Source organism: Falco punctatus (genome assembly GCF_963210335.1).
Source record: "Falco punctatus genome assembly, chromosome: 7".
Lineage (NCBI taxonomy): Eukaryota > Metazoa > Chordata > Aves > Falconiformes > Falconidae > Falco > Falco punctatus.
The window spans coordinates 11363226-11374533 of record NC_137587.1 but is presented as its reverse complement, the minus strand read 5'-3'; the positions used below and the strand labels follow the sequence as shown (position 1 = coordinate 11374533).

The 11308-nt window shown below is 44.7% G+C and overlaps 1 protein-coding gene across 1 annotated transcript in view; it reads left to right on the top strand.

Moving 5' to 3' along the window:
* The first annotated feature begins 4664 nt into the window (after window positions 1–4664).
* The window catches only part of BRMS1L (BRMS1 like transcriptional repressor), a 23079-nt gene continuing 16435 nt past the window's right edge, over window positions 4665–11308 (top strand). The window contains exons 1-2 of the mRNA XM_080395792.1: window positions 4665–4889; window positions 10791–10881. Of these exons, the coding sequence (XP_080251918.1) occupies window positions 4754–4889; window positions 10791–10881 (227 nt within the window). The 5' untranslated portion in view covers window positions 4665–4753. The remainder of the gene's footprint in view (window positions 4890–10790; window positions 10882–11308) is intronic.

Sequence of the window (11308 nt, the reverse complement as noted above, 5' to 3'; positions counted from 1 at the left end):
TGCAACTTCTTTTTTAACTGAAAGTACTCACTCTCTCTCAGCCACTGAGATGTTTTCTTTTTCTTTCCCAACTTATGAAATAAGTTATGAAATAACTTTTGCAATATTGACAAACCCACTAAAAAACTTGCAGAAGAGAAAAGCTCTGCAGAAACTCTGCATGTCTGCTAGCCTCTAGGGGAGAGCCAATTTTTCACATATTTCTTCCTTTTTATCAAAGGAAATATTTTGCCCCCAATCTCTCCCCTTATCTTACCTGCAGGCGTAAGCAGGGCCTTTTATAAATAAGTCATATCTCTTTGAGTTTGTTTTGATTAGTAGTTCTAACCTTACTTTACACCATTTGCAGCATATATCAGAATATCTTGCCTAGATAATATACAAGCTGAGGGAGGAACATGATCCAACAGTCCTCAAACATAGCTGGTAGCTTACACACCGTGACTGCTACTTTAACTTGTTGCTGACCTTGTCCTGCAGGGAAAATAGTCTTTTCAGTGTTCTTATGACCCACCTCTTAATACTGCACTTTGAAACTGAGGGTGAAGAATCTGATTTAATTTGATAGAGCATCCAGTGTATAATTTCTTTGTGTTACTAGATAAAAATTATTTCAAGTGGCATAATTTGTTTTGCCGGAGTTCACAAACACCCCACTACTACCACTTCTTTCTTAACCCATACTACAGATGAGGCCCAAGAACTGCCTAAAACCTCACATGTATCTTTCAGATAAATTTCTCAGGATTCTTTTCTCATTGTTAATAACACATACTGATAGACTTGGCTAACATGTTGATGCCCTATCCACTTTGGAGGACCTTACACCCCACAATAAAAATTGTGATGACCAATCCAAGACAAACTACATGTTCAAACTGGGAGAAACTCCCAATGAGAAGATACATCAAACTCATTAAGACTATATTGGATCAAATACAGTAAAAGCTCTTTCATCCCTGCTTCTCCTTGAAGGTTTCGTCTACACCTGTATCCTGCTGATTCACGTTACTTATCTTTGGCTTCTCCACAATCTTCTTGTCAGAAATATTCAGGTACTATGCAGTTACTCACTACAACAAAAGCTGGCAGTCAGGTTGATATTCATAAAACTAGCAACTGCTTTTCAGATTCTAATGATACATGTTTCCACTTACTGTCTCCATTCAACAAATTAGGTGCAAAATTACAGCTCTGCTTCCTAGCTTTTTCTGAAGATGTCTGGTCTGATAGCCACCATCCTTGCACCAGGTACCACTTTTCTGTGTTTCACAGATGTGATTCAATAGCCAGATTCAGATAACTGGCTGAAGTGCCCAGATTAGGTCGTAGGAAGCTGATTGCCTGCATTTCCAGCTTTTCCTCTTCCCAAGCTGGGAAAAGAGACTTCACCATTTGTCAAGGTCTGCGCTGGCCAGCATTTCATTTATAATGATTGTTATCACATCCAAATTTTTTTCAGTACCAGCTTTCAACAGAATTGCCAGTTTTGAATTTTACATTGTTGCCAGCTGGCCCTGTTAATGGACTATGTCTCTTTCTAATTGTTAAAAAATACCACATACCAGCTGTTAATCCCCACTTCACCATTAAATGTAGAGCCGAGCTGATAAACATGATGACAATCACCTTCTTCTTAACGGCTCTTTTAGTCTGATGAAGAGTATAAGACACGATCCAGAAAAATATCATAGTTTTATAGGCACTTAATGTTTCCTTTCACTTATCTTGATAAAGTTATCAATCTACAGCCTGGTCCTCTGGTAGCTGACTGGATTCCTGGCTGGTATGTGCACACAGTAAGACACAAATCTTTGCAAGTCCTCTAGTAAGCCAGAGAGAATTTAATCTTTCTCCTCTCCTTCTAGAACGTGTCTGGCCCTAGACAGCTGATTAAGATAGGTGTTGCCACTTTATATGTTAAGGGCTTATAGGTGGTCTGATTAGTTTAGTATTTCTGGGAACAAATTATAAGCTGCCACTAGTGCTGTGCCACCATATATAGTTCCTGGAAATATCCTTTTCTCTTAGCTTTTCTAGCACTCCATTTGGACAGTCGGGTTAACATCAACCAGTACCTTCCCTTCCCTTCCCCCCCACCCCCTCCCCCCCCACCCCCCCTTCTTTTTTTCCTCTTCTCAAGACAGTAGATGTTTGTATTACATTAGCTGGGTAACGCCCCCCCTCTCCTGGCTAAAACCAGAATAGAAGCAGCATGTAAAATCACGTATTACTAAAAAAATTTCTGGCTCAATTCCCCATCTCAGTTGCTGATTTCCACTGTGGCATGGGAACTTTGATTCCCTTCCGGGGCTTATTTTTAGCTCCCTTAGTCTAGTTCCAGCTGTTTGGATAGGAAATTACAATCAGGCCAAAGGTTTCCTGCCATTCCTTTCCCTGCAACGGTTTCCAGCTTGCTTTTTTTTTCTAGTCCAGAGTGTTTGATTCCTAGTCTTTTTTATCTTGCTAGTCAAAACGCAACACTTGAATTTGGAATTCTTAGACAATTTTCGTTTCTGGTTTCTTTTTGTCAAATCCCAGCAGATCTCCCGAAGGGAAATTTCAGGTCCAGTTTGTGAAAGTCACTGGTTTTCTTTTAGGACATCTGCAGCTCGTTTCAGGCCTTCACCTGGCTCCTTTCAGCCATTTGAGTATCAGGCATCACTACTAACACTTTTGCTATGTTAGCTCCAAGGCTGGTATACCTTAAAAAATGAGCTGCGTGGGAAGTTTTTAAAACTTTGAACCAACACTCGGCCACCTTTTGGGTTCCTGCAAGTTGCTTCTAAACAGGAGGAAAAAACCCGGACACAAGGCAGATTGCTGTCGCTCTGTTAAACAACCGGGAACATTAAAACAACCCTACCGCGCTGCTGCGGGCTGAGGCCCCGGCGCGCTTCCACCGCCCCCTCCTTGCCCGGCAGCGCGGAGCATGCGCGGCTGGCAGCGCGCCTTGCCTGCACCTTGCCGTGCCCCGCGGGCGGCGGGCCGGGGGAGCGGGGCCCGGGGGCGGCGCGGCGGGGGAGCGGGGCCCGGGGGCGGCGCGGCGGGGGAGCGGGGCCCGGGGGCGGCGCGGCGGAGCGCTTGGGGAAGGGTGAGGCCGGAGAAGTAAGCGTGTTCTCGGCACCCGCAGCTGCCTGCTACTGCGGATCAAGGAAAGCGCTCGCTCCGGTGTGCGCTGCAGCACTTTAAGAAATCATAGGTGTTTCTCGTCATATACTTAAAATTATAAAAATTGCGGTGGGCGCGGAGAAAGCATGCCAGGTTCTGCTGGGTGCCCAGCTGGCTACAAAGCGAGAGGCAACGGCAACAGAAGGGATGGAGTTCACACAGTGAAGGATGGGAGGCTGTTAATTTTGTCTAGTATTTGTGTTCTTGGAGGAGAGGTGATGCACCTACCTGCACTCCTCTTGGTGGAGGTTGAGGGAAGTTAGTTGCTTTGGGTATACAGAGATGTGGGAGAAAAGTGACTAATGTACAGTGATGGTTACTTGTGGGCGAGGTGGGCAGCTGTCACCATGGAGGTGGACCAAGTCCTTGGGGAAGCTCAGAAGTTATGAACTGCCTCACAACTTAACCTGCTAACATCCTTCCAGACTGTGGAGGCTGACTAACTCTGAGTCTCTCAACGTGAACAGCTACTACCCAGCAAATACAACCTCAACTTTTCTGGAGCAGCACATCACATCAATGAGACACACAGTGCTTTCCTGCTGCTCCTTCACCTGGCCCAGACTTCAGAAGCGAGCCAGTGTGGTACACGTGAGCTCACCGTCGCCACAAAGATACCACCTGTGCTTACCTGTGGGCCACAGCTACCTGTGTATTTTGTGACGCTTTGAGAATTCCTGCCAGACTTGCATATGTGCTGAAGGGAAGCTGATCAGTCCCTCGTAGCAAGGAGACAGTGGGACAGTTTACTCCAGTAAGCGCTGCTTGTAGCCAGTACATCTTACGTAGCACAATTAACAGCCACAGGCAAACAACAGAAAAGTACTGATCCTCAAAGCCAGAAACCCCATCCCAACCCTGCACAAATTGCAGCGTATCTGCTTAGTCCCTTCCCCCTGTCTGCTCTCAGTGGTTGCCGTCAGCCATAGGGCACAAAGTTAAGTCGAATTTAATTTAAAGCACATCACACGAGCGTGAAAGTGAGGCACACAGGCTCTGGCAAGGAGGTGGATATTCACAGTGAACCCTGTCCTCTGGACAGAACCCTGAAGGCCAAGGGGAAGGCGAGTTTCAAGGGCCGCCTTGCCCAGCTCCTGGGCAGCAGCGCGGGTGCGGGGAGACGTGAGGCCCCGCGTCATCCCTCCGCAGCTCCGCTAGGGAACGGTAACGGCTGAACTCCGGCCCCGCAGGCCCACTCCCCCGCCGGGGCCACCTGCAGGAGACGCGGGCAGGTGCGAAGCGCTCCTAACTCCGCCTGAGCGCAGTGGAGCCTCTCCGTGGCGTGCCGCCCCACGCATGGCCGGGGCAGGGGGTGCGGAAACCCCTCGCCCCCCGCCGGGCCCCTCACGGTCCCCCCACGGCACCTCCCTCTTCCCCCACGCCGCTCCCGGCAGACGACAACTCCCAGCATGCACCACGCGCGCGCCGGCGTCGGCGGCTGGCGGCGCTCGGCCAATGGGAGGGCGCCGAGGGCGCCAGGCGGGGCAGGTTGCGCAGGGGGGAGGGGCGGGACTCTGGGGCCGGCGGCAGCGGCGCAGCGGCGGCGGGAAGGGCTGTCCCGGGGCTCGGCGGCAGCGGGACGATGCCGGTCCATTCCCGGGAAAAGAAGGAGAACAACCACGATGAGATGGAGGTGGACTACGGGGAGAACGAGGGCAGCAGCTCGGAGGAGGAGGAGACCGAGAGCTCGTCCGTGTCCGAGGAGGGGGACAGCTCAGGTACGGCAGCTGCCGCGGGGGCGCCGCGGCGGTTCCCTCAGCGTCCGGTACGCTGCCCCGGGGGGAAACCGGTCCCGCCCTCCTGGCTCCGGTGGCTGCCGGTGCCCACCCCCGCCGTGACCCCGCCCCGCGGCCCGGCCCGGTCCGGCCCAACCCGTGCTCCGGCCCCGGGGCTCCTCTTCGGGCCGCCGGCCGGCGGGGAGGGACGTGGCGGGGCGCACGGGCCGGAGGCCCCGCTTGGCCCGGAGCCGGCTGGTGCCCGGCCGGGCCGTGTGGGCGTTGCGGGCTGTGCCCTGCTGGGCTCGACTGCATGGCCCGCAGCGGGGTCCTCGGTACGGGCTGCACGCAGCGGCTGGGCATGCTGGCGTACGTGCGGCATACATCAGTATACGTATATGTACGTGTTTCCTCGTATGCAAAATGTGAGTTTCAATCAGATGTTTTGAGGCCTGTCTTTAAGGGGGCATTGGAAGCCCTGTCAGTATGATTGGCCTCTTCTGCAATGCATTTCAACCTCTGTTGAAGATCCCTTCCTTTTTCCATAGCTTCCTCTGGACTGTGCAGTTTGGATGGTACTAGTAGGTGAAATCCAGTTTTAAAAGGATTATTTTTTCAGTGCTTGATTTCCACTGTGTTAGGAGTAGGTTATTATCTGTTCAAACTTCTCTTGTAATTACAAGAGGTAAATTATAAAATGGTCACTTATTGGGAAATGTGCTGATCATCAGATGCATACACCACTGCTCTGGAATCACTAGGTCTCCATAAGTAAGTAGGCCCCGTAAGCAGGATCTTTGTTACTTGAACGGCAGCCGAAAAACAGTAGCTGTGTTTGTTCAGTGCTAGCTGTGGTCATGACATGGGTTTCTGGCAGTTTAACTGGTGTAGAGTGGTGTGCTGGGATCCTGTCCCATGCCTGTACTAGCACATGGACACGTAGCACGAGTGCCAGGCTTGGCACCTTGGAAGGAGTGGGACGCTGTGAACTAGACAAATTAGGGAGCTGTGAAATTATATTTTTACATATGTTGGCTTGTGATTGATTTATCTCTGTGTGTTAAAGCCCTCAATGTACAGTTAATTCTTTTTTGTTATTAAAAGATCTGGGAGATCTTGAATATTAAATCCTATGGCTTTTATATTCACGCTGACTGATGCTGTTCAGGAAAAGCCCCGCTGTGGCCATTCCATGTGGACTTGTGGACCTTGCCCTTGCTTGGGCTGTGCATGAGCTAGCAGGGTGCTGGAGCCCCACAGCTGTGGTACAAAGACAGCCAAGCTGACTCATCAGAAGTAGAGTGAAGACTACTTGTGCTGGGAAGTGTGGCTGCCATACTGGGAGAGATGTCACTCTCTTAGACCTTGATCTGAGTCAATACTGTGCCCCAGAGTTGATTCCCCAGTGAGGCCTTGATTAATCCACAAATCCAGGTAATCTGCCCATGGTTTATACAGAGTTTACTGAGTTTTTATTGGGGTTTTTTGTTTGTTGGTTTGGTTTTTTGTTTGTTTGTTTTTTCCCCCCATGTCCATCCCCCATGCCTTTGAGCTGGCAAATATTGCTGACTGAACCCCATTTTACAAGTTAGGCTGCTGGTCCTTGGCTGTCCACCTGGATTGAATTGCTGGCTGCCATCCTTACCCGCCTTCCTGGTATGCTGTGCTTTCCTGTCCCCTTTGTTGCACTGTCTTCAGTGCTTTTTGGGCCTTTGTATGCTAAGCTGTCAGAAAGACAACCCGTTGAAAAGGTAGCTAGAGAAAACATCTCAGTGAAGAGTCTGGTATGTAAATGGCAGGCACTGGGGACTATGTGATCAGTGATTAGATCTGCTGCTATTGACCTGCAGTTTAACTTGTAAATTGCAATTTTGTGAGAATATGTAAACACCTCCAACTTTGATCAGTTACCAGGACACCTACACATTTTTGTGAATTTGGGACTAATGACTTGCATGGGTTTAGACAAGAGGTCTCCTGGAGCAGGGAGTTCGTTAGTTCTGGGCTGTTCCCTCATCTGAGGAAAGATCTTGCTTCTCTTGTCTAATGCAATGCTACACAGGAGACCTCTTCAGTCAGTGAACTGTGGCCCTCATCAAGGTATGGGCTTGAAAGAGTCAGCAAAATTATTGTAAACATAGTGATATTTGTGTCTGTTTTAGCAACTAATATGGTAACATAAGCAAAGAGAATAAGTAGTTCTGAGTAGATAGTGCTGAGGCTCCTACACCTCCAAAGTATGTGGGTTTGTTTCAGATTATGGTAGCCTGAAATGAGTATGTATGGTTGGAAGCTGCTTGAAGGACAATTCATTGTTTCAGACCCTTGTGTTCTCCATAGATGTTGGAAAATATCTGGCCAGTACCTGAAGTGAAGCTTTGGGTTTAACTTGATAGGAAAAGAACCTGATCCTGTGTTCACCAAAACTACTGCAAACTGACCCAGCAGTACCTGATAAAGTGGGCCAGTCATGGGGCTGGCTTCAAAGCTATGGTGTACTAAAACTTGAGTGTGTATGTGGCTTTTATAAAATTTGAAGTTAACATATCCTCAAAGATGCTTTGGTTGATTCTTATTGAAGGCAAATGATTCTGTTTGTTTACCCTTGTTTTGGTTTCTTTTGGGATTAGGGAGGAGGAAGGAAGAATTGTGTTTTAAGTGAATGTAGTCTGTGAATGTTTCTTTAAAACAATACAAGAAGTTCTCCAGATAATTTCTATTGAATTCCACAGAGAAATGCTTTTAAGGGAGCACTTAACAAGTGGTAGTTACAGGAAATTACATGCTTGTCTCAGTGTCTTGACAAATAGGAACATAGTCCATGGAAGCATATTGCTCCTACAGACATAAGATGATTAGCACCACAAAAAATAAGTCTTAACTAAAATTAGTAAAAGTAAGGATTTTGAAGGGAAGAACTTTTTTTGTTAAATTTGTCATTTGCTTCCATTTGGCTTCCCCTCCCATCCCCAGTAGATACCTGAGAATACGGGAGGTGTGGTTAGAAGCGTTACTTGCCCTTAGAGCTGGCACTGTTTCTGCCCTGTTCCTGTTGATGCTCTGTATTTGGTATAGGGTTTTTATTGACCAGGATATAGAATAGCACATTAGGACGAGTAAAACAGCCACAAATTATGCTCACCATCTCAGATGAGATTTTGGTCATTTTTTCGAGCACTTTATATAGGCCACAGCTTATTAAAAAAAAAAGCTATTTTAGGCACTGTTACATTTTAAGTACTATGGGATTTTTTTGTTTTTAAACCAGGCTGCCCTAGTTACTGAGTTGGACTGCTTGAATGTAGTAGGAAAAGAATGACTGTGATTTTGGAAGTGGTTAAAAATTGCCTAAATTGTGCAGTATGAAACTTTGTTGGAAATCTGAAGCATTGAGACAGGATGGGCCTGTTGTTAGCAAGTGATTTAATATGAAATGAGGAATCTTCCAGCTCTAGTGGTGAAAATTCTCAGCTGGAAAGCCATGAGATTTGATCCTAAAACCACTTGCTTTTTCAGTATTGCGTATTCCCCAATCTGTATGTTGCTTAAGGCCATGGGGAAGAAGTTCAGTAACTGGGGAACTAAGGAGATTTCAGGACTCTGAAAATCTTCATTTTGAGGCAGGCTAAAGGTGAAAGAATTGAAGAGTGAGTTAGCATGTGAATTGCCATTCAGTAGAATGTAGGCTTCTAGGCAGAAGGTCAAAGACTTTTAAGTGTAGCTGAGAGGAGACTGGAGAAAGCTATGTGTTATTTCATTGTCTACAAGAGTCAGCTGTGCCCTCAGATAGCAATGCATTATACTTTCCTTGCAACACAAGTTTAAAATGTAAGCAGCAGTCCTCTTCCCCTCCGACAGTGAGTGTCACACTGATCCTCAGCCAGGGTTACAGTTCAGTTTTCTTTATTTGTAGTCCCCAAACAGACACGAACAATAAAATCCATGTAAATTTAAGGAAAAGCTTCTGGGTGAATTCCTTACTAAAACATACTTGGAACCAAGAGCATAGCTGAACACATCTGAAACAAGTACTTGAGTTTGAGAATAAAGTGGGAGAACTGTTGGCATCCCTGTGCTTGTTCCTGTCTGGCTTCACAGGGAGGTGCCTTCAGATTATAAAGAAGCTTTATTTTTATAGCATATAAATGCTTTAGACAACTCTCTGAGTAATATGACTGCCACATTCCTTAAATCTGACTGAGTTGAAAGTTGCCCAGTCAATTTTGGCTTGATTATTACATCAGGCATCGAAATGAAACTTTGCTCTTTAATCTGATGTTCAGCCTAATTCTGGGGTTCAGGATCTACCTTACTTTTGAGAACAGTATCTTAAAATAAAATACTGTCTCTTAACAGCCTGATACTCTCTTACACCCACCTTCCTCAGTGTGCTAAACATTCAGTGTATTTTTTTAACTTCTGTCTTTAATCTGCTTTCAAATACTTAGATTATATCGTGTTTTAAAACTTTGTACATGCCGTCTTCTTGTTCTAATTGTAATGTGTCAAACTGCAGTAGATCTTTGATTGGGACTTGCACCATTGCAATACAGATTAATGCTGCTCCACTGCCTGCTAATTTTCATATCCAGGCAGAGAAGGGCTAGTGTAGTTTTTAGTCTTTAAAAGCTTGCGATATTTTCAGGACGGAGCTATGTGAAGAAAACTTTATACACTGAGAGTCCAAGTGGAACATCTGAGTTCGTCACATCCTCTGAAGTAGCTATGCTGGCCCTGAAGCTGCTACTTTCACCTCATCATCTTTGCAAATTGCCATACTCTTTTTTGCAAAACAGTAAGGATGAAGACTTCTGCATGTCTTCTCCTACTGGTTGGTAATTGGTCAGTTGTACCATAATGGTAGAGAGCTAATTCCTGGAGATACTGCTGCTATAAAGCAGTTCCAGGACATGTAACTTCTGATTACAGCTTAACAAACCCTTTTTTTCCCTTCTGGGAAGGGTGGCATAGAGTCAAGAATTTTGTAGCTTAGATTTTCTGTTTTCTAATCTAAGATAAGGTAGTGGAGGTAACAACTGATGTTTAGTAGATGTCTATGGCAAGTGTCAAAATTTTGGGCCCAAAAGTGGGTATTTATTATACTTTATGCTTATGTTTACTAGGTAAATTAAGAAAAAAATCAGCAATATAAATAAAACAAAAACCAGTGGAAATAGTTTAATATTAATTCCTCTTGCTAAATAAAAGCATATAAAATCAAGTTTCTGCAAAATTATAGACTTCACAGGTTAAGAAATGTTTCATTAGAGATGCAGTCATTTTAAATGGTCATTAAGATAAACTACAGATGTTCTTACATTACTATTTCAGCTTTGGAGTACTCTCCCAATTGAACAGCATGAAACCTGCTTTCAAAACCAAGCATTACTTTTTTTAAAAAATATTATTAATGAAACAAAACCTTGAATTTTATATGTCAGATGTAACGTTGAACCTGTACTTAATTTTCAGGACTTGCTTTTGCCCATACCAACTCGGGATACACTTGAATTTTCAGTGACGGTTAATAACTCTTTGTGTTTAATGGTGCCTTTCTTCTGGTGTGATACACAATGTTTAGTTCTTCTGTTTCATGCATTCTTAGGTACTCTTTGTATTAGTCAGGAAGTGTAACCTCTTAAAGTCTTACAGTGACAATGTTTCCTGTTTTGAGGAAGTAAAAAAAATGGTTATGGGGTTTCTTCTAGAATTAGATCAAAATTTTCTTACTTTGTAGTTTGTATGGCAAGTGATTTCTTGTATTCTGCTATAATATAATAATGATAATCTATTTATGGCTAAAATTCAGGCTTGCTTCACATTCATTTGAAACAAAATACCCAGTTTATTTAGGTATATATTACATTGTTCAAAAGAAATTACCTTTTTTTTTTTTATTTTTAGAAATGGATGATGAGGACTGTGAAAGAAGAAGAATGGAATGTTTAGATGAAATGTCCAATCTTGAAAAGCAATTTACAGACCTTAAAGATCAGTAAGTATTTTAATGCTTTTAAGTGCTTCGTTTGAAGATCCATTCTGTGAGAATATTGTGTGCAGCTGGTGTTCCTTTTCTTTCATATGTATGGATGCTACTTTTGGAGAAGAATAAGGATTGGGAGTTCTGAAATTATTTGCAGGCAGTTCCTCTAAATACTTTTATGTATTTGTTTATTCTCTGTTTTGCTGTAGGAATGGTTTTGAAGTGTTGTTGCTGTAAAGGGCTGGTGTGAGTCTAATTGCATCAAAATGCTCTAGCAGAACCAAGGAATTGTGATGTTTAGTGAAATCTGTGATTTTATTTATTTTCTCCAGATCTTTCTCATCCTTTGACATATATGGGACAGACCCAAGCACTGTCTTTGCTAAGTAAGAAATTAGGGCTTTTTTTGCAGGGTTATCACAGCAGGTTTTATAGTTGG